Source organism: Dendrobates tinctorius, unplaced genomic scaffold (genome assembly GCF_039654945.1).
Source record: "Dendrobates tinctorius isolate UK_male_01 unplaced genomic scaffold, ASM3965494v1 ptg000014l, whole genome shotgun sequence".
Taxonomy (NCBI): Eukaryota; Metazoa; Chordata; class Amphibia; order Anura; family Dendrobatidae; genus Dendrobates; species Dendrobates tinctorius.
This window is the reverse complement of record NW_027361682.1, coordinates 1,385,662-1,408,770: the sequence shown is the minus strand read 5'-3', so window position 1 is coordinate 1,408,770 and position 23,109 is coordinate 1,385,662. Positions and strand designations below refer to the sequence as shown.

At 46.2% G+C, this 23,109-nt stretch overlaps 1 protein-coding gene across 2 annotated transcripts in view; it reads left to right on the top strand.

The window, feature by feature from the left end:
* The window catches only part of LOC141073816 (uncharacterized), a 56,390-nt gene that overhangs the window by 3,964 nt on the left and 29,317 nt on the right, over nucleotides 1-23,109 (top strand). For both annotated transcript variants that reach the window (XM_073561279.1, XM_073561270.1), the window contains exons 2-6: nucleotides 6,679-6,828; nucleotides 6,954-7,133; nucleotides 7,216-7,339; nucleotides 7,423-7,520; nucleotides 11,625-11,715. In XM_073561279.1, the coding sequence (XP_073417380.1) occupies nucleotides 6,751-6,828; nucleotides 6,954-7,133; nucleotides 7,216-7,339; nucleotides 7,423-7,520; nucleotides 11,625-11,715 (571 nt within the window). In that variant the 5' untranslated portion in view covers nucleotides 6,679-6,750. The remainder of the gene's footprint in view (nucleotides 1-6,678; nucleotides 6,829-6,953; nucleotides 7,134-7,215; nucleotides 7,340-7,422; nucleotides 7,521-11,624; nucleotides 11,716-23,109) is intronic.

The following is a 23,109-nucleotide window of genomic DNA, read 5'->3' as shown; positions in this document are numbered from 1 at the left end:
GGGGGCACCGGGACTCTGCACATTAGGGTACAGCCGGCTCCACATGTAAGAGCTGGAGGAGAAGTCTGCACTGGTGAGTGGTAATGGGGGAGCAGGGACTGTGTGATAGAGGGGACAGGACTCAGTCCTGGGGGAGCACCGGGACTCTGCACATTAGGTTACAGCTGGATCCACATGTAAGAGCTGGAGGTGAAGTCTGCACTGGTGAGTGGTAATGGGGGAGCAGGGACTGTGTGATAGAGGGGACAGGACTCAGTCCTGGGGGAGCACCGGGACTCTGCACATTAGGTTACAGCTGGATCCACATGTAAGAGCTGGAGGTGAAGTCTGCACTGGTGAGCGGTAATGGGGGAGCAGGGACTGTGTGATAGAGGGGACAGGACTCAGTCCTGGGGGAGCACCGGGACTCTGCACATTAGGTTACAGCTGGATCCACATGTAAGAGCTGGAGGTGAAGTCTGCACTGGTGAGTGGTAATGGGGGAGCAGGGACTGTGTGATAGAGGGGACAGGACTCAGTCCTGGGGGGCACCGGCACCCTGCACATTAGGGTACAGCTGGCTCCACATGTAAGAGCTGTAGGAGAAGTCTGCACTGGTGAGCGGTAATGGGGGAGCAGGGACTGTGTGATAGAGGGGACAGGACTCAGTCCTGGGGGACCACCTCTGTCTTCTTCCACTGAGCCTCCACTTTCAGGTGGGAACGTCATCAGTAGTGCGTCTAGCAGTGCGCACTTGTATTCCCGCATTTTCAGACCCCACTCCAGTGACAGACGTAAGGATGGTACGTTGTCTTTGTACTGTGGATCCAGAAGTGTGACCACCCAGTAATCAGCACTGGTAACAATCCGGGCATCTCGGCGGTTATTGTGCAGGCTCAGCAGCATGTATTGGCTCATATGCGCCAGGCTGCCCAGATGTAACAAGTTATACTGGGAAGGAGGTGTACCGTTAAAGTATTTTGCATCCTCCAGCCATGCTCCACTGATGCCCATGAGCTGCTTTGAGTGTCACCCAGCTGTGAACACGGTTCCTCCTCATTTCCAAAACTGTCCCCTAGCTGGACTGTTGTGTACCTGGCCGCTATTGGTACAGGAACCCACCCTTCAAGCCATGTGTGGACGACTAGCTGGATACTTGTGTGAATGTTCCCAGCCTCTTCTCTTCCTCCTGTGCCACAACCACATCCATCATTGTCTGAAGGATTTTTTATTTTTTTTACAGGCATAGAAGTGGGACAGAAATGCTGATGATCAGCATTGACCATGATGGAGTACTCGAAGCAGTACACGGCACTCACTTCCCACATGGAGGCCCTCTGGGTGATGATGAAGTAGTGTTGCTCCGCAGAGCGACTCACCCGTGCGTGCTGCATCGAAACTCCACTACTGTCTGTTGCTGCTCACACAGTCTCTACCGCGTATACAATGCGGAGTTTCAGGCTTGAGCTTCGGCAACATCAACCACGCATTGGTCTATTGTTTGATCCCCCTCCCAGTTGTACTGGCTAGGGATTGACCTCTGTGCTTTTGCACCCTGTTCTCTCTTTTGCTGAACTGCTGGGGCAGCATGTCCACATCATTTTCCTCCTAGCTGTACACGTCACATGGATGACCTTCACTCCATGTAGGGTCTAGGATCACATCATGCTCTACATCAGTGTTCCCCCAACTCCAGTCCTCAAGAGCCAACAAACGGGTCAGGTTTTAAGGATTTCTTTTGTATTACCCAGGTGGTGGAATTATTGCCTGTGCAGGTGAGCAGACGTCACTTGTGCAATTTTAAGAGAAATCCTGAAAACATGACCTGTTGGTAGCTCTTGAGGACTGGAGTTGGGGAACACTGTACAGCATCATCTGTCACGTCCCCTACCGCCGCCGCTACTTACCTGCGCGGTCCCGTGCGCATCCCGACTCTTCTGCGCGCTCTTGCTCCATGGCGCGTCCCCGCTCCGGATATCCGGGGTCCTTGGCGTCGGTCCTGTGCCCGACGTCTCACCCGGCGCTCAGACCTCTGGGAGTGGTGACTCGGTGGCTCCGCCCCCAACATGGCGGCGCCCACCGACTATTTCTACTCAGCGTCAGGTAAGACGCCTGACTATCACATGCGGTGACGCTGTCTTCCCTGCCAGCGCTCGCTCTGTCCTCAGGCCCTGTACCGCTAACCCTTGCTGTCTGCCTGCGCTACCACTGGTAGCTTCTGTGTGTCTGCACCTCCTGCTTTGCTCCGTGTCCCTGCTCCTGCGTCTCCCTCTGTACTGCCATCTCCGGCGGTCTGTCTGTGTACCTCGTGCCTGTGTGTACCCCTATCTGTCCGCCCTGAGCCCTCGTCCGCTGTATTATTATCTTGCTCTTTCTCTTGCAGCCTCCAGCCTCCGCCATCCCTAGGTGCTCCTGGCTGGTTCTCTCTCGCTCCGTGGTCCCTGTATCTTCACTTCAGTTGCAGCTCGGATTCTCCACCTCTGTCTCCTTAGTGCTTAGCACAGTCGGCCCTTTGGCTCTGGCTGTCACAGTTCCATCCCCTGTGGGCCTGCCCCTAACGCTCCCTGTATAGGGGGTGGCTCCACCTGGTCAGCTCACCCTCGGGGGCTCTGGAGCCGTGACCCAGAGGGTCCACTTCCGGGTTGTCCTAGCGTTCCCACACCTTAACAGCACAACTGTAACATCATCTTTCACCAACTCTTTAAGCCCTGCGCTCCTTGCCAGTCTTCACACTGCAGACAGATGCAGAAGCTGGTACCTGTGTTCCGTCATCAAAGATGTGTTGCAGTGGTCCTCTGATGATATGCACTAATCCTCCCACATACTTATCCTCCAACTGAACAAGTGGTTGGTCATCATCTCTTTCACTTGTCGGGCAGGGTCAGGTAGATGGCCCATGGAACACCAGCCAGCGGAGTCGTCAAAAAGCATAAGTGACTGCTGCATGCCTTGGGCCGCAGACTGCTTGGCTGAGTTGCAAGTGGGTGAGGTGGAAACCAGATGACCATGGTCCACAGGTGCCAACTCGGCGCTTTCAGCATGGTACCTGGTGGATGAAAATGTGAAGGAACTGGAGACACTCAGCCATCTTATCTCAAACTTCCTCAACATTTTCGGACCACACAATCCAACAGTACTCGGACCTACAAAATTACACAGAACATTCTGTTGTCTGCGTGCACCAGTGGAATGTCTTTCATTTGGACACTTATCAGGCACAGAACAAACATGTCCTCTCCCTGCAGCAACTGCAACACCACGACAAGCATCACCGTGGCCATGCCCCCTATTTGATGCTCTCCTCATTTTTTTCCATCCCAAAAAAGTGCACAGTAGAGAAGAGAGAGTGCTCAGCAGATTATTAAACTGTTAGGGCCATCTGCACCAGGCTGTTGGGATACTCTACACGAGACTATTAGGGCACCCCGCACCATGCTTAGAGTAAAATGGTGGTGTTTATATAAGCCGAGTCACAAGTTGTGCAGGCCAATCACAACCATGCCAGTACTTGGAATGGCTGTGATGGTTCTGTAAGTGCCCATAGCATAAAATATTATTGAATAGCTGTGCTGCACACTTTCAATAAACTATTCTGCACCGAACCCGAACAGTAAAACGGACTAGCCGGAGAAAGTCTGTATTTGAAGTTTGTCACCGGAAAATGGGTGTCTGGCACGAACCGCGAACTTTACAGTTTGGGTTCGCTCATCTCTATTCCGATACTGTGTTATAGCATACCTTATGAAGAGACCTTAGAAGTCCTGTAAGCTTGCTTTGTAACAATATTTTATTTTATCTTTGATAGCCATTAAAAGGTATCATACCTAGAAGCTTATTATTGTGTTTTTCCCACTGAGAACAATCTTTTTTGTATTACTTTTACATACAGACCACAATGATCTCAGTTTGTCTGTCTGTTATTGCTGATCTCTCTATATTAATTCTATATCTCTTTGTATGGTTTATTCAATCTCATCCTTCCCCTCCCCTGGGGAACAAAAGAGGCAGTACTGCAAAATGGTGCATAAATATTAATAAAATAGTAATTGTTAAGTATACTTATTTCTGTATATTTATACAGGACTTCTTACCAGATGTGATGCTCCAAAGAAAATGTCACAATAATTCTTTTTAAAAAATGTAATGGTTTATTGGATTGTCCACCAAACAGCATCATTGCAGCAAAACAAAAAATAGGTGAAGTAGTAACCATGAGCTTGTCCATAATTAACTCCTTAGATTTCAGGTTCTTCATCTTTCCGGGAATCCTGAATGGTAATTTGCGTCTATCTGTATCCATAGCAAAAGCCCGTGTCAGCTGTTGTTGCCACCTCTCCCTGTATCATGTGGTTTATATATTTACCATATGTTTTCGGATTATAAGACGCACCCCAAATTTTGAGAAAAATAGGAAAAACTTTTTTAATGAAATGGTGGTGTTTCTTATAATCCATGCATCGTATTGGTTACCGGGGGTGGTGGCTGCTGTGAAGCGGGGTCGCTGCTGGAGTAGGCAGGAGTGGGGTGATGCTGAGGGGGTGTTCCAATGTACAACGTGCCGCTGTGGGGGGTCCTGTGCTGCTGTGGGGGGCTCCGGTGCCAGGTGGTGGGCTCTGCCGACAGTGTGAAAAGCCAGAGCCCCCCGCAGTTCTTCCATGGTTTCCTGTGTGGTGGACTCTGGGAAAATGACTGCTGGGGCGGCGCATGTGTAGGAGTGGCGGCGAGGCGACAGGGCCCAGGCAAATTTAGGTGGTGAGGTGATGCTAATGATGGTGCTGATAAGCGGGGAAGGTGTGCTGTGCCCAGGTGATACAGATCCCACAGGGCTGGGGGGGGTGACCCACCTCTTAGCGCGGACAGACGGGAGGCTGAGACAGGAAAGCGTAAGCAACAGGTCCGTGCTTTATTCTCCAACTCCTTTAACAGCTTTCACAGAACATGACGAGATCTTCGTGATTGCTTCCCTCACAGACCCGGGTACCTCCACTTCTGCTGTGTGTCACCGTCGTGGTGTCCCCTGTGGTTCTCTTCGCTGTGGTTGCCCTAGGCACCTTCACTACCTAGGGTACACCGTTATCCTCACCCTCAGGGTGTCACCCCCCGTGACCGTCCTCACTGTCAGGCTCTCTCTCTGAGGGTTCTCTGCTGCCTCTCCTCACAGCAGACCCTCCTCTCTCGTGAGCTCCCCAGGCTGGCTGAAGCTTCTAGAAGCTTACCTCAGGATTTATACTCTCAGCCCAGGAAGCCCCGCCCACTGTCACCTGACAGGCACCTGTGACCAATGAGTGACCTTGACCTCTGGCAGTTATGTAACACTCTCTTCACAGTTACATAACCACCCTTTGCAAGCTCCTCACTGCCCTCTAATGGTCACTCTCATTCTGACACCCTTTTTCATCGATCTGAGTGTCTCTGTCAGGTCAGCCTCCCCACACATGCGCAGATGGAGATCTCTGCACCAAGATCTCAGGAGATCTCAGCACTGAAATCTCATCTCCCGAGATCGGGCACCCTCTCATCCCAGCCTGCAGCCTTCAGCAAAGGTACCGGTAAGGTATATACGCATTATAAGACGCACCCCCATTTCCCCCCCAAATTTGAGGGGGAAAAAATAATCTGAAAAATACGGTATATGTCTCACACAGCACCTGTTTCTATATATGGCCCTACCATCTCCCCTGAGCCAAGTGTACAGAAATAACCTAAATGTCATGTCGGCAAACCTTCCATGAGGGTGACGCAGTGCATCAATACAGGGTTAAGCGTAAAAATGAATACCCATAATTAATATCTAACAGTAATAAATGGAAGAAATGAATTACAATAATTGTGTACAGCCTAGGAAAGGTACAAAAGTAATCTGTATGATTGTATAGAAATAGCACATAAAAAACAAGTAGATTAAAAATGGGGGAAACACTGGAGAGCGACAAACACAGCAGGAGGGGACACTAGTACATTAGAATGATGGTGTAAGAACAATGTATACAAATAAGTACATAATGGGAGAACGATGTCATTCATCCAATAACGTGCAAGCCCAAGTAATAGTGGTATATAGCAAGGTAAAGCTACAGTTTGTGAATAAGGGCTGCAAATATGAAGAGAAAAAGTAAAGGACTAATACTTGTCCACATGTTCCTCCTGCCTGGATGGAGTCAGACCCAACTTGTGTTTCGGCGCCAGCCTTTGTCAGGGGGTGTCATCAAACCAGTAGAGAAAACTATTTAACCTCCTATGAGCCAATCAGAACTGCTCTGTCACAAAGTATGTGTGACTGTGTGCACTGAGGATCACGTTTGGATTAGTTCTCACATACAGACCACAGGGATGTCAGTTTGTCTGTGTGTTATTGCTGATCGCTTTATATTTAGTCCTCTATTCTCTCTTTGTATGGCCTTTTCTATATTGCCCCCCCCCATGTTTATTTTCTCTTCCAGTCCCACTTTACTACCTGTACTGGGTAACTCCTGTATATGGGGTTAATTTTTCTTTTAGATTTGTTCTGTGTTTTTGGTGCTGGATTGGAGATATTCTGTGGTAAATCTCTTTTATGTAGCTATAATGGGACTGTGTGTTATATCGGGGGCAGGACGGGGCCATGACTGGATGTAGTGATCATGTGAAGCTGGTAACAGCTCCGGAGATTTCTTACTTGGGATCTTTATGATGTTACATCGTCATCTTCTCCCCATTCAGGTCCCTACAATATCGGATCCTCTCAGTGGAGATCTTCTGTATAAGAGAATTCTCCTGAGTGACCCTACAAGGATGGATAGGGACAGGGACAAGATGGCAGAGAGGATATTACACCTCACGCTAGAGATCCTCTTCCGGCTTACTGGAGAGGTGAGAGATTCTGATGACGTCACATTACATCATTCCTATCTATGGGAATAACGGACAGAACTGGAGATGTGAGGACTCTGGAAATGTCTGTAGTGAGGTTTATTAATGTGTCTCTCCATAACCAGGATTACACAGTAGTGAAGAAGACCTCTAGGGGGCGCTGTCAGGCCCCTGTGTCTGAGGGATGGGGAAGACCCCTGAGCCCAATCACGGGGCCTCCACCTCACCCCCTGATACATGAGGACATCAATGACCAGAAGATCCTAGAACTCACCTACAAGATGATTGAGCTGCTGACTGGAGAGGTGACACTGCTGGGAATGCTGGGACATTATACAGTAACACTATGGAGGGATTGGGGGATGACGGTATCATTGTATGTGTCAGGTTCCTATAAGGTGTCAGGATGTCACCGTCTATTTCTCCATGGAGGAGTGGGAGTATTTAGAAGGACGCAAAGATCTGTACAAGGACGTCATGATGGAGGTTCCCCAGCCCCTCACGTCACCAGGTACTAGACAGGACTAAATACACATGACCTATAATTATCTGTATGTAAGGAATGAATTCAGTCCCTGTATGTGTTTCCTCCAGTTCTATCCAGTGAGGGGACAACACCAGAGAGATGTCCCCGTCCTCTTCTTCCTCAGGACTGTAAACAAGAAGATCCGGATGTTCCTCAGGATCATCAGGTAGATGGAGAGAAGGTGTCATGAGATCTTCCATATGAGTTGTAAACGGCTGTGACGGGCTTAACCCCTTCGCGCTGGAGCCCATTTTCGTTTTTGCATTTGTTTTTTGCCTCCCTCCTTCCCAGAGCCATAACATTTTTCCATTAGTATGGCCATATGAGGGCTTGTTTTTTGTAGGACGAGTTGTACTTGAACGACACCATTGGTTTTACCATGTCGTGTACTCAAAACCGTGAAAAAAAATTCCAAATGCGATGAAATTGCAAAAAAGGTGCAATCCCACACTTGTTTTTTGTTTTTTTTTTCACCCTGTTCACTAAATGCTAAAACTGACCTGCCATTATGATTCTCCAGGTGATGACAAGTTCATAGACAACAAACATGTCTAGGTTCATTTTTATATAAGTGGTGAAAAATAATTCAAAACTTTGTTAAAAAAATTGTGCCATTTTCCGATACCAGTAGCATCTCCATTTCTCGTGATCTCGGGTTGGGTGAGGGCTTATGCCTTGCATTATGCCTTTCGTGCCGATCTGACGTTACCATTTTGGTGCAGAGATGTTCTTTTGATCTCCCGTTGTTGCATTGTGGAGGTGACCAAAAAAATGTAATTCTGGTGTTTTTAATTTTTCTATCGCTACGCCGTTTAGCGACCAGGTTAATCTTTTTTTTTTTATTGATCGGGCGTTTATGAACTCCATACCAAATATGTCTGTTTGATTTTTTTTTTATTCTATTTTGAGTGAGGCAAAAAGGGGGGTGATTGGAACTTAAGTATTTTTTTTTTATTTTAATATTTTTAAAAACTTCTTTTTTTAAAAAAAAACTTTTGGCATGCTTCAATAGTCTCCATGGGAGGCTAGAAGCTGCCATAGCCCGATCGGCTATGTTACATGGAGGAGATTCTCAGATCGCCTCTATGTAGCAGATTTACTGCATTGCTATGAGCGCCGACCACCGGGTAGCGCTCATAGTAATCCGGCATCAACAAACATAGAGGTTTCAAGCAGACCTCTGGTTGTCATGCTGACACACTGGTGACCCGCGATCACGTGACGTGGGTCACTTTTGAGCATATTTCCGGCCCGATGGCAGGAAGCGCTTGTTAAATGCCGTTGTCAGAGTTTGACAGCTGCACTTAACTAGTTAATGGCCGCGGGCGTATCACGATTCTGCCCGCGGCTATTGCGGGCAAATGTCAGCTGTTCAAAACAGCTGACATGTCCCAGCTTTGAGCTGGGCTCACCGCTGGAGCCCACTTCAAAGGGGGAGATGCGGCATGCGCCATACTAGTACGGCGCATGACGGAAAGGGGTTAGGTTTGGTCTTGTTTTATCCACCAGTACAAGGAAAGAGTCAGACGTATAACTCGGACGGGGATTGCACCACAATGCTCGAACTGGCCTGTGGCCCTCCCAACCCGAGCATCACAGCATGTATTTCTATTAAACTGTCATGCTTGGAGTGCACACCTAATATTCTTCAAGTGCCAACTATGAGTAATAGCACAACCTCACTCTATAGATCTCCATATAGAAAGCATGCACTACAACTACAGTCTATTGTATATACTGTAAATCACCTAGAAACATCTTCCCCTGCCCAGCTGCAGGACTGACCCTCTGTACCTCTCCCCTGCCCAACTGCAGGGCTGACCCTCTGTAACTTTCCCCTGCCCAGCTGCAGGGCTGACCCTCTGTAACTCTCCCCTGCCCAGCTGCAGGGCTGACCCTCTGTAACCCTCCCCTGCCCAGCTGCAGGGCTGACCCTCTGTACCTCTCCCCTGCCCAGCTGCAGGGCTGACCCTCTGTAACTCTCCCCTGCCCAGCTGCAGGGCTGACCCTCTGTAACTCTCCCCTGCCCAGCTGCAGGGCTGACCCTCTGTAACTCTCCCCTGCCCAGCTGCAGGGCTGACCCTCTGTAACTCTCCCCTCCCCAGCTGCAGGGCTGACCCTCTGTAACTCCCCTGCCCAGCTGCAGGGCTGACCCTCTGTAACTCTCCCCTGCCCAGCTGCAGGGCTGACCCTCTGTAACTCTCCCCTGCCCAGCTGCAGGGCTGACCCTCTGTAACTCTCCCCTGCCCAGCTGCAGGGCTGACCCTCTGTAACTCTCCCCTGCCCAGCTGCAGGGCTGACCCTCTGTAACTCTCCCCTGCCCAGCTGCAGGGCTGACCCTCTGTAACTCTCCCCTGCCCAGCTGCAGGGCTGACCCTCTGTAACTCTCCCCTGCCCAGCTGCAGGGCTGACCCTCTGTAACTCTCCCCTGCCCAGCTGCAGGGCTGACCCTCTGTAACTCTCCCCTGCCCAGCTGCAGGGCTGACCCTCTGTAACTCTCCCCTGCCCAGCTGCAGGGCTGACCCTCTGTAACTCTCCCCTGCCCAGCTGCAGGGCTGACCCTCTGTAACTCTCCCCTGCCCAGCTGCAGGGCTGACCCTCTGTAACTCTCCCCTGCCCAGCTGCAGGGCTGACCCTCTGTAACTCTCCCCTGCCCAGCTGCAGGGCTGACCCTCTGTAACTCTCCCCTGCCCAGCTGCAGGGCTGACCCTCTGTAACTCTCCCCTGCCCAGCTGCAGGGCTGACCCTCTGTAACTCTCCCCTGCCCAGCTGCAGGGCTGACCCTCTGGAACTCTCCCCTGCCCAGCTGCAGGGCTGACCCTCTGGAACTCTCCCCTGCCCAGCTGCAGGGCTGACCCTCTGGAACTCTCCCCTGCCCAGCTGCAGGGCTGACCCTCTGGAACTCTCCCCTGCCCAGCTGCAGGGCTGACCCTCTGGAACTCTCTCTTGCTCAGCTGCCTACAGTCCATAGCGATCACATAAAAGTGACTACAATAAACCATGGCCTTAGTCATATAGTTACAGTACTATTCATCAGGGTCCTGTAATAACATTATATCCTGCAGCATCACAAATATACTTTTATATCATACAGAAATTATCCTCAGGAGTTGCCACGGTCTTCCATTCCTTTACACCAGGAATATGACAGTGAGTTTTTCTTGTTTTCCACCTTCACAGTCCTCAGATCTTAACCCTATAAAGCATCTCTGGGACGAGGTAGAATTGGTTGTTCAGAGCATCTCAGCACCTTCATCTAATTTGCGGCAAATACAGGAACCCATCCTGTTGGCATGGGCCTGTATTTCTGGGGAACAATCTCAGCACCTTGTGCAATCTGTGACGTGATTAATATCTGCGGTTCTGAAGGGCATAGAAGATCCTACGTGTTAATATATGGGTGTCTCGCTTGATGTGGCCATTTAGTGTATGTTCTACCGTATTTTTTGGACTATAAGACGCACTTTTTTCAACAAAAATTTTTTGGGGAAATCAAGGATGCATCTTATAGTTGAAGTGTGCTTACAGTTAGAGTGGTGGCATCAGGAGTCAAGAGATTCTTCCGGTGGTCCAACGCTGCAGGGCAATGATCTTGCTCCCAGCCTGGTACTGGGTGGTGCGGGGGGCTCTGGCGACATTTTGTGAAAGCCCGGAGCCCCCACACTTCTATTGCCTCAATCCTGTGACCTCCGGGAAAATGGCAATTGTAGGCGGCGCATGCGCAGGTTGAGATCTCTCAGCTCCAAGATCTCGTCTGACAAGATCTCGTTGCCGAGATCTCAATCTGCGCATTCGCCGCCTCCGGCGCCCATTTTCCCTGAGGCCACAGCATCGAGGCAATAGAAATGCGGGGTATACGGGCTTTCACAAAATGTCGTCACAGCGCTCGCCTCCGGCAGCCATTTTCCCGTGGGCCACCGCATCGCAGCAATAGATGTGCAGGGGCTCTGAGCTTTCACAAAATGTCGCAGTAGCCCACACACCAGTCATATCATTGCCGGACCACCAAACACTCCCTGTGACTTCGCTTCACCAGCGCTGACGATCCCCCCCAGGTAAGCTGAATTCAGTACTGTAAGGCCGGCCACCATTTGACACATTAATTTTTTCCCCCATTTTCCTTCTGAAAATTTGGGGTGAGTCTTGTAGTCCGAAAAATGCAGTATATCTGGTGCAGATGACAGGATAAAGCTGATCATAGACATTAGATGTTGTCTGGATCTCCTCAAATGTCTTCATCTGTCAGTGACTTCTAGAATATTTCTTTCAGGGTGAAGATCTGCCCCATATTAATACTACAGAGACATATGTGAGGGGTGATGAGCAGTGTAAAGAGGAGATTCCTACAGATAACCGCACAGGTGAGTAGTGACCACTAAATGCAGAGAAGTCACAGGCTCTAATCAGTCACTGGCTTGTAGAGTAACTTTAGATGTTCAGTCTTTTTGGTGTATTTACTGAAACTTTTGATGTGGATGTAGGGTCTAATTCAATATGGGGACTGTTCTTTTTTTATTTTTACAATGTGCTAAGAACTATCACTCAGTCGCTTCCTACCTATCTTTTGTGCCTGCTGCTGATCGCTACCGACACAGAGCTGTCACAGGCCGCTCTTACTAGTAATATGGCTATTCTTCCATTCTGCTCTGTTGACGGGGTGTGACTGCTGGTGTCATGCTGATTTGATAGTTTAACTGCTAGAAGCCGTCTATCAATCACCATGGTATCGGAAGTCATGCCTTATCTACAGATCAGCCCGGAAGAAGAAGAGCTGCTCGACTGATATGGAGAAGCCGAATCACCGGCAGGAGCTGTCAGTGACCTCTATGACCCAGTGTCAACTACAACAGGCAAGTAATTGCTTCTGTTAGCAAATACCTGCCTGTTTAGTTTTTATGCCAAGAGTATAAAAAAAGAAAATAAGTCTTAAATAATCTTCTCAAGATTGGCACCGTGCACACCAGTCTTTAATGAAGGGGGGCTGTGGGGAAAGTTCTACTGAATTCATTCAGGCGTGCACGCCCTACTTCTCTGTGGTATGTGCCTCGCCAGAAAAGGTACCCAAGTCAAGGATGGATTGGAGCAACCTTTCTAATGGGTGTAAGTTATGCCCCTAGCAGTGAATTGTGGCCTGCATCAGCAAGCCCTGTGTATGCTCCACCCACTTTAGGGGACCCTCTTTACACTGGCGTGAAAATGCCAAAAACTTCTGCAAAAAATGTGACACTTTAGTTTTTCGGTCTTTTTTTTACAGTATTTTGTAAGAATGTTTCTCCCGTGCATCCAGGGCACGTTTGTAAGCTGCTGCTGCTGCAGAGGAGATAACGCTTTATTCACAGTCCTGTCCATCACAGGTCACTGTGCACAATTGATGTCTCTAAACATATTTTGAAGCATGTCAGTGTCGGTAACTGTGAAGGATGTCACCAGAGAAATTACACCGAATCCCACCACTGCCACAACATGTGAAGGATGGCACCAGAGAGATCACAAAGAATCTCACCGCTGCCATCACATATGATGAACCCACTTCGCCACCCCACTTGGACCAGCATGACGTTCCACACCCCCTGGGGACACATAAGGTCAGCTTGACACGGTTATACACAGAGATCTCGGTCATACAGTATTTCCATAACTCCTTATGGAATTATGTTTTTAGAAGGTTTATTTGGCAGCTTTGATTCAGCATAACTCTATATTGCAAGCAAGCCTTTGTCCTGATCTTAGCTGGCTCAAGGTGTGAGATCTGTCACAGCCTTTTGAGGCTTGACCACCTTCTGAGTTAGTTGCCAGCTTTCTCATTAAGGCTTTGAGAATGCTGGACAACCTGCTGAGCCACGTTTCCTGTCCTTGCTATTCAAAGGAATCAGGTTTTATAATCCCATACCAAATAGGATACAAATGATTGGCATGAAATTTATATTTCCAATATTCTTCACAGCAACCTGTGAAGTGGAAGACAGAAACCTTACCAGCCATCTAAAGGCTTCACTGCTATGTACAAGAGAATTTTCTAAGCCAAAAACCTCAATATCATTCTTATTTACATGTGCTGGTACATAGATACTGGTCTATACAGCTATCTCTGTATGTCAGTACATTATAAGATAAAATAAAGACATAAAACAATGACAATAAATATGACATAGTTTGTATAATCGTAACAACCGGTACAATTAAGTGAACACATTTTTGCGGTGACCGACAAATTATGTGACTTAAAATTGTTGAATTTTTTTTTATTCATATCAATTTGATTAACTATAAAATAAGAAGAACATAATGCACAAGTTTGTTTTCTAAAAATGGACACCTATCCAAGTCCAGAAGGACCCAATGTTCCTTTTGTATCTTCATCTGAGATCTGTGTGTCATCTGAGTGCTATTTGTTCTTCACTGACCAGTTGATAGGAGAGAAGTGTAAAGTTTCTACTGGCACTTGAGGTAGACACAGGAAGCAGTTTAAGTAAAATGTCCAGGCTGGTTTATTAACCCCTTACTGTCCTCGGACGGAATAGTACATCCGAGGACAGTACCCCCGCCTTGATGAGGGCTCCGGCGGTGATCCCTCATCAAAGTCGGGACATGTCAGCTCTTTTGAACAGCTGACATGTGCCTGCCATAGGCATGTGTGAAATCGCGATCCACTCGCGCCTATTAACTTGTTGAATGCTGCTGTCAAACGCTGACAGCGGCATTTAAATGGCGCCTCCGGCTGGAAAAACGCCCACCGCTGACCCTCCCCCGTCACATGATCAGGGGTCATCAGTGCGTCGGCATAGCAACCAGAGGTCTCCTTGAGATCTCTATGGTTGCTAATGGCGGATTGCTGTGCGTGCCACTCTGTGGTCGGCGCTCATAGCAATGCTGTCATTCTACATAGAGATGATCTGAGCATCGCCTTTATGTAGCAGAGTCGATCGAGTTGTGACAGCTTCTAGCCTCTCATGGAGGCTATTGAAGCATGCCAAAAATAAAAAAAAGTTTTTAAAAATATGAAAAAAATAAAAACAAAACCGGTCCAATCACCCCCTTTTCGCCACATTCAAAATAAAACAATAAAAAAAAATCAGACATAGACATTTGGTATCACCACATTCAGAATCGCACGATCTATCAATAAAAAAAGGATTAACCAGATCGCTTAACGGCGCAGTGGAAAAAAAAAACAAAACTCCAGAATTAGGTTTTTTTTGGTAGCCGTGACATTGCATTAAATTGCAATAACGTGCGATCAAAAGATCATATCTGCACAAAAGTGTATCATTAAAAATGTCAGCTCGGCACACAAAAAATAAGCGCCCACCCTACCCGAGATCACGAGAAATGGAGACGTTACAGGTCTCGGAATATTGAGCCATTTTTTTTTAAAGTAAACTTTGGAATTTTTTTTAACCACTCAGATAAAAAACCTAGACATGTTTGGTGTCTATGAACTCGTAATGACCTGGAGAATCATAATGGCAGGTCAGTTTTAGCATTTACTGAACCTAGCAAAAAAGCCAAACAAAAAACAAGTGTGGGATTGCACTTTTTTGCAATCACCGCACTTGGAATTTTTTTTCCCGTTTTCGAGTACACGACATGGTAAAACCAATTGTGTCGTTGAAAAGTACAACTCGTCCCGTAAAAAATAAGTCCTCATTAAAGTTATGTATCTGGAAAGAAACAAACGAAAAAAGCTGAGGTCATTAAGGGGTTAAGACTCCATAAACCATGACACAAGCAAAGGAAATAAACGGTCTTTTAGTGCAGGCAAAACCAAGTATACAGTCCAAATAACGGCAGGTTAGTGATAGTCTAGTACACGTAGGCTGGATAGTATCCTGTATACCAACTTAGTCTGGAGACAGCACACAGAAGGCCTTACTAGTGATGAGCAAGCGTGCACGGATAAGGTTTGTAAGGCAATCCATGAATGTGTTGTGACTTTCAAACAGCCGCTAGACAAGCAGCCAAGACAACTTGAACATATTTTTCAAGCACACTGAAGACACTGGGTTAGCACTCGAGCATGCTCAGACAACCCCTTATCTGTGCATGACCACTCATCACTACTTACCTTCACATATTGTGCAATAATGATACAGCTGGAGTTTCTTATATCCGCCATACCACCCTGGGGAGGGGATATGTGAGCAGCCAGTCCTACCTATCACTAGGAAACCTGGCTCTTGTTAAGCCCTTTTAACACTCTTGGCACCATGAATGCTGGAACTTGCTTCCAGGGTTACATCACTGAAGACAAAAACCCCCGTGATGCATATCTCCCATCACTGATGTGTCCGACTGCCATCTTATATACCCACCCCTCTGCCCAAATTCAGTGGGGTGGGGGTGTTTCAGCACCTTCCACCATCATACATTCTGTCCATTGCTCTCTGAAAGGTTTTTGGAGCTCCTTGAAACCCAAATGTCAGCTTTAGACTCCAAACACGGAGCTTCAACAGGCTCTTGATCTCACATTGGCTTGGTCAGGTTGACGTGGTACACTTGATAAGGCTTCGTTCTCCCTCGTTGGTGGACTTTATAGTTGACATCGCTAACCTTTTCAACCATTTCGTAGGGGCACTGCCATTTGGTCAGAAATTTTTAGCAAAGAAAGAAAAAAATTAATTATGTTTTGTACACCGGGATCACCATGACTAAAAAATGATTTTATTGAAAGAAATTGATTAAAAAACTGTTCACACCACCCAAAGATTGAGACACAGAAAAAAACAGTATGACAAACGTGCATGAATACTCTGTTGTAAAATATATGTAACAGTAAGCAGCAAGTGCCTGTAAAAGATGGTAATAAAAACAGGGTATTTAGTTACGTTTTTTGCAAAAGGTGTATACGAAGCCACTCCACCACGTCATGGTAACCCTTCTCGGAGCATTCCTATCTAATGTATTTAAATCCTGATCATGTCAACAATACCTATATGAAGAGGATTCAGAAAGGCGCTGGGCAAAATGGCTCTTATGCATGTCCCACAAGAGAGGGGCGGGGATCTCCCAAAGCTTGCATAAGCAAGAAATTAATGGATTAAAAACACATGAGACATGCACAAGAATGAACAGGTCAGTAAGAAACTGTTCACACCACCCAAAGATTGAGACACAGAAAAAAACACACAGTATGACAAACGTGCATGAATACTTTGTTGTAAAATATGTGGAGTGGCTTCGTGTACATTTTTTGCAAAAAACATATCAACTGTTTTTATTATCATCTTTTACTGGCACTTGCTGCTCATTGTTACATATATTTTACAACAGAGTATTCATGCACGTTTGTCATACTGTGTGGTTTTTTTTCTGTGTCTCAATTTTATTGAAACAAGTAGCAAATTTTTTTTTTTGCTTTCACAAGGGAAACGGGAGCAAAATGAACCGCAAAATCTGTTGTGGAATTTCTCCTGGGTACACCAATACCTCACGTGGGGGAAAACTACTGTTTGGACGCACAACAGGGCAGCTCAGAAGGGAAGAAGCATTGTTTCAATTTTTGAACTGAAAAATGGCTGGAATCAGGAGCAGACGCCATGCCGCGTTTACAGAGACCCTGGTGTGCCTAAACAGTGGAAATCCCCCACAAGTGACCCCATTTTGGAAACTACATCCATCAAGAAACTTATCTAGGTGTGTGGTAAACACTTGGAACTCCCAGGTGCTTCAGAAATTTATAACATAGAGCAATGAAAATAAAAAATCACACTTTTACCACAAAAATGCTTTTTAGCCCCAAATTTTTTATTTTCACGATGGTAGCAGGAGAAAATGGAACACAAAATTTGTTGTGCAATTTCTCTTGAGTACACAGATACTCCATATGTGGGGAAAACTAACGTTTGGACTCACAGCAGGGCTCATAAAGAAAGGAGTGACGTTTTGGAGCACAGACTTGGATGGAATGGTTTGGAGATCCCCTGAAGAGCCTAAAAAAGTGTAAACGCCCCACAAACTTATCCCATTTGGAAACTACACCCCTCATGGATTTTATCCAGGGGTATAGTGAGCATTTTGAACCCACAGATACAACACAGAATTTGACAATATTAGATCTTTTTTTTTCAGAAAAATGTTGCTTTAGCCTTAAATTTGTAATTTTCACAGTGGATAATAGGAGAAAAAAGACCCCAAAATTTGCTATTCAATTTTTCTTGAAAGCAATCATGCCCCATATGTGGTCAAAACTTCTGTTTGGGCACGTTGCAGGGGTAGGAAAGAAAAAGCGTTATTTGTCTGGAATAGATTGTAAATGCCATGTAGCATTTGGACAGCCCCTGACATACGAAAATGGCAGAAACCTCTAATTTAGTGACCCAAGTTTGGAAAATAGACCCCTCAAGGAAACGGTGAAAACTCCCCAAGTGACTCCATTTTGTAAAATAGACCTCCCCCGAAGGAAATTATATAGCTGTGTGGTGAGCATCGTAAACCTACAGATTCTTCACATAATTTTACAACTGTGAACTAAAAATGGATAAAAAAATATTTTTCAGGAAAAATATTAATTCGCTTCAATTTTTTTTTCACAAGGACAGCAGAAAAAAAATGGAACCAATATTTGTTCTGCAATTTCTCCGGAGTACACAGATACCCCATATGTGGTCAAAAAATACTTTTGAGGCAAAGTGCAAAGCTCAGAAGGGAAGAAATGCCATACTGGAGTTCAGATTTTCCCGGAATGGTTTGAGCACATCATGTCACATTGGCAGTGCCCCTGTGGTGCTTATACCCCCCATATGTGACCTCATTTTACAAACTACACCCAACAATGAATTTATCTAGGCGTGTAGTGAGCATGTTGACACCACATGTGCCTCACAGAATTTTATACCATTGGGCGATGAAGAAAGAATTACATTTTTACCACTAAAATGTTGTTTTAACCCCAAGTTTTTAATTTTTCTAAGGGCTCCAATACCCTAAATGTAACCAGGAAATACTATTTAGGCACAGTGCAAAGCTCAGAAGAGAAGGAGCACCATATCATAGTGTAGATCTTACTGTTACGGTTTTCGAGTGCCATGACCCACTGGGAGAGCCCCTGAGGTGCCATAACAGCAGAACCCCCATATGAGACCCCATTTTACAAACTAATCCTTTTAATGAATTCATCTAGGGGTGCAATGATCATATTGACACCACAGGTGTGTCACACAATTATACCATCAGGCAGGGAAGAAAAAATAATTACATTTTTACTTCAAAAACTGTATTAACAACAGATTTTACATTTTGACATAGGAAAATGGGTAAAAATTCCACCAAAATTTGTCTCACAAGTTCAGCTGAACGTGAAAAAACCCCATATATAGCTGTATAGTATTGCTTAGCCATACGGCGAGCCTCGAGAAGGACAACAGCGCTTTTTGCTTACTGGAGCGCAGATTTTCCTAAAATAGTTTGCTGACTCCATTTTCAGAGCCCATAACTGCTACAAGAGCAGAATCCCCCTCAAGTGACCCCATTTAAGAAATTAAACCCCTTTGGAAATGTATCTAAAGGTGTAGTGATGCTTTTGGCTCCATGTGTTTTTTTTGTTTTTTTTTTTTCCAAAATCAAGCAGCAGTGGATGTTGCTGAGTGAAAATTACAAACTGTCATTATAGTATCCAGTACATTGTAGTGCCCGTTCATTATGCCCAGCTCGGGCTTGTGGAGACATGCATCTGCAAAATTGGCGGAATTTCATTGCTGCGAAAATCCCAAACGTGGACGCTTAATGTGGTCTAGGTATATTGGGGCTCAGAAGGGCATTTGGATATGGGAGCGCAGAATTTGCAGAATTTTTTGGTGGGGCAAGGAGCCATTTTGCATTTACAGAGCTTTTGTACTTCTAGTAATATGGAAGCCCCTGTATTTCGATTGACAGATGACAGACCTCAGTGGTAACTTGCTTTTTTTGTGGATTAATTTGAAGCTTTCGTTGGGATCATTTTACATAACCTTTTCGGATCACATTTATCCCGTGTTTTTGGTTCTATTTAATTTTTACGCCGTTCATCGTGCAGTATAAGTGATTAGGCGACTTTACTCTTTGAGTCGGTGCGATTACAACAAAACCAGATTTACAGGTGCATCTCACAAAATTAGAATATCATCAAAAAGTTAGTTTAGTTCAGTTCTTCAATACAATGTAATCACAAAATTGCCCAGTAGTCACAAAATCCCAATTAAGGGTAATATACCACCAATAAACTATATTACTTTTATGGTAACCAAGAAGTAAAAAATCCGGTACCACACAATGGTATAAAATTACAAAAACCACATCTTTATTGACATAAAACACATATTGACAAAAAATGACAATAGAAAGGTATTGAACAGTAGATAAAGGGACAAAATAAATCCATGGGAAATCCTACCATAGCATATCGTCAGCGACATTTAAGCACACCCACGAAATAGGCCAAAAGTAAAGAGGGAACTAATAGTAAATGGAATTGTCTCAATACTATCAATGTTCTTATATATGGCTGACAAAATGGAGTTATATTGCCTAAACAAACCATCTCCTCCAAAATATATATTATCCCCTGGACAGCCCTAACCGCAGGAAAAGGTGAGCCATAAATGGTAAATACTTATAAAGTGTCAGCTGGTGGTGAATCCCTGGACGTCTCTTCTGCCCCGACGCGCGTTTCGCACTGCTTCCGGAGGCGTGTCAGGGAAGGTAACTCATATATTATATAGAGTCATTACAAACGGTGATCTGTTTCAAGTGTTTATTTCCGTTAATGTTGATGATTATGGCTTACAGCCAATGAAAACCCAAAAGTCATTATCTTAGTAAATTAGAATACTTTATAACACCAGCTTGAAAAATTATTATAAAATCTGAAATGTTGTCCTACTGAAATTCATGTTCAATAAATGCACTAAATACTTGGTCGGGGTTCCTTTTGCTTCAATTGCTGCATCAATGTGGTGTGGCATGGAGGGGATCAGCCTGTGGCACTGCTGAGGTGTTATGGAAGCCCAGGTTGCTTTGATAGCAGCCTTCACCTCGTCTGCATTGTTGGGTCTGGTGTCTCTCATCTTCCGCTTGACAATCTCCCATAGATGATGATTATTATTATTATACATTTATATAGCGCCATTTATTCCATGGCGCTTTACATGGCAAAAGGGGAAATATAGACAAGTACAATAAACATGTGCACGACAATGGACACACAAGTACAGAAGGAGAGAGGACCCTGCCCACGAGGGCTTACAGTCTACAGGGATGGGTGAGGATACACTAGGAGTAGAGCTGGTTGTGCGGTGGTTCAGTAGACCGAGGATCATTGCAGGGTGTAGGCTTGTCGGAACAGGTGGGTCTTCGGGTTCTTCTTGAAGGTTTCCGTTGTTGGTGAGAGTCTGTTGTGTTGCGGCAGAGAGTTCCACACCAGAAGACTTCATACACTTCAAATTTATGTTAAGGACATATAACTCTGCCCTTCACCTCGCCAAACAGACCTACTTCACCACCCTGATCTCCTCACTATCCAGCAACCCCAAGAATCTTTTTGACACCTTTCACTCCCTCCTCAGGCCAAAAGCACAAGCCCCTATCACAGACATTTGCGCTGATGACCTGGCCTCCCACTTTATAGAGAAAATAGACAATATCCGTCAGGAAATCCGCTCCCACTCACCAAGTTCAGTGACTCCCATCCCTCCCTGCATTTCCCCTGGCTCACTCTCCACATTTGCTCCCATCACAGAAGAAGAAGTCTACAGGCTCCTCTCCTCTTCTCGTCCGACTACATGCACAACCGACCCCATTTCCTCACATCTCCTCCAGTCTCTCTCCCCAGTCGTCACAACTCGCCTAGCTACAATCTTTAATCTCTCCCTCTCCTCTGGCATTTTCCCCTCCCCCTTCAAACACTCTATCATTACTCCATTACTAAAGAAACCCACCCTCGACCCATCCTGCACAAACAACTACAGACCAGTCTCCAATCTCCCCTTCATCTCTAAACTCTTGGAGCGCCTGATATACTCACGCCTTACCCGTTACCTCTCCACTCACTCCCTCCTAGACCCTTCACAGTCCGGTTTCCGCCCCCTACATTCGACAGAAACTGCACTCATCAAAGTGACCAATGACCTTCTGACAGCAAAACGTAATGGTGACCACTCTCTGCTCATTCTTCTCGACCTTTCTGCAGCTTTCGACACTGTTGACCATCCTCTCCTACTCTCTAGGCTCCAGTCACTGGGCATTAAGGACACTGCTCTTTCCTGGTTCTCCTCCTATCTTTCCGACCGCTCCTTCAGTGTTCTGTTTTCTGGCTCCACTTCATCTCCTCTTCCTCTCACAGTTGGGGTACCTCAGGGCTCAGTCCTTGGCCCCCTTCTCTTCTCTCTCTATACGGCCCCAATTGGACAGACCATCAGCAGATTTGGCTTTCAGTACCATCTTTATGCTGATGACACACAACTGTACACATCATCCCCTGACCTTACCTCCGCTGTACTACAGAACGCCACTGACTGTCTGTCTGAAGTCTCCAACATCATGTCTGCTCTCTATCTGAAACTCAACCTCTCCAAAACTGAACTTCTTCTGCTCCCACCATCTACTAACCTCCCTAAATCTGACATTTCCCTCTCTGTGGGTGGCACCATAATAACACCCCGACAGCAGGCGCGCTGTCTGGGTGTTATGTTCGACTCCGATCTCTCCTTCACCTCCCATATACAATCTCTTGCCCGCTCATGCCGCTTACACCTAAAGAACATCTCTAGAATCCGCCCTTTTCTCACCATGAAAACAACAAAAACTCTCACTGTCGCCCTGATCCACTCCCGCCTGGATTACTGTAATGCTCTATTAATTGGCCTCCCTCTCACTCGACTCTCCCCTCTCCAGTCTATCCATAATGCAGCAGCCAGGGTTGTCCATCTGGCTAATCGTTACTCAGACGCGTCCGCTCTTCGCCAGTCGTTACACTGGCTGCCAATTCATTACAGGGTACAATTCAAAGTACTTGTTCTCACCCACAAAGCTCTCCACAGTGCGGCACCCCCTTACATCTCCTCCCTTATTTCTGTCTATCGGCCTAACCGACCGCTGCGCTCTGCAAATGACTTTCGACTAACCTCTGCCCTAATCCGTACCTCCCACTCCCGACTCCAAGACTTCTCCCGTGCTGCGCCAATCCTCTGGAATTCTCTACCCCAAGATATTAGGACCATCCACAATTTGCATAGTTTTAGGCGCTCGCTCAAAACACATTTGTTAAGAGCGGCCTATCACATTCAGTAATCAAAGTCATGTTTGTGTATGTGTAGCCCATTCACTATCTCCATCTAACCCCCACCCCCTGAAGATGGCTGGACCGTCATTGTAAATACATCATTGTAAATACAAACCTGTGCTTTGTATCTCCCCCACCTCATTGTAGATTGTAAGCTCCACGAGCAGGGTCGTCTTATTTCGCTTTAATTATTGTATTGTTAACGTTGTTACTTATGACTGTTGTGTTTGAAACTGTTCAACTGTAAAGCGCTGCGGAATATGTTGGCGCTATATAAATAAAGATTATTATTTATTATTATTCCAGAGTATGGGGGAAGCACGGGAAAAGTCTTGTATGCGTTTGTGGGAAGAAGAGATGAGGTGGGAGTAGAGAAGGAGATCTTGAGAGGATCGAAGGTTGTGTGCGAGTAGGTACCGGGAGATCATGTCAGAGATGTATCGAGGGGACAGGTTGTGGATGGTGTTGTGTGTCATGTTAGGGTTTTGAACTGGAGCCTCTG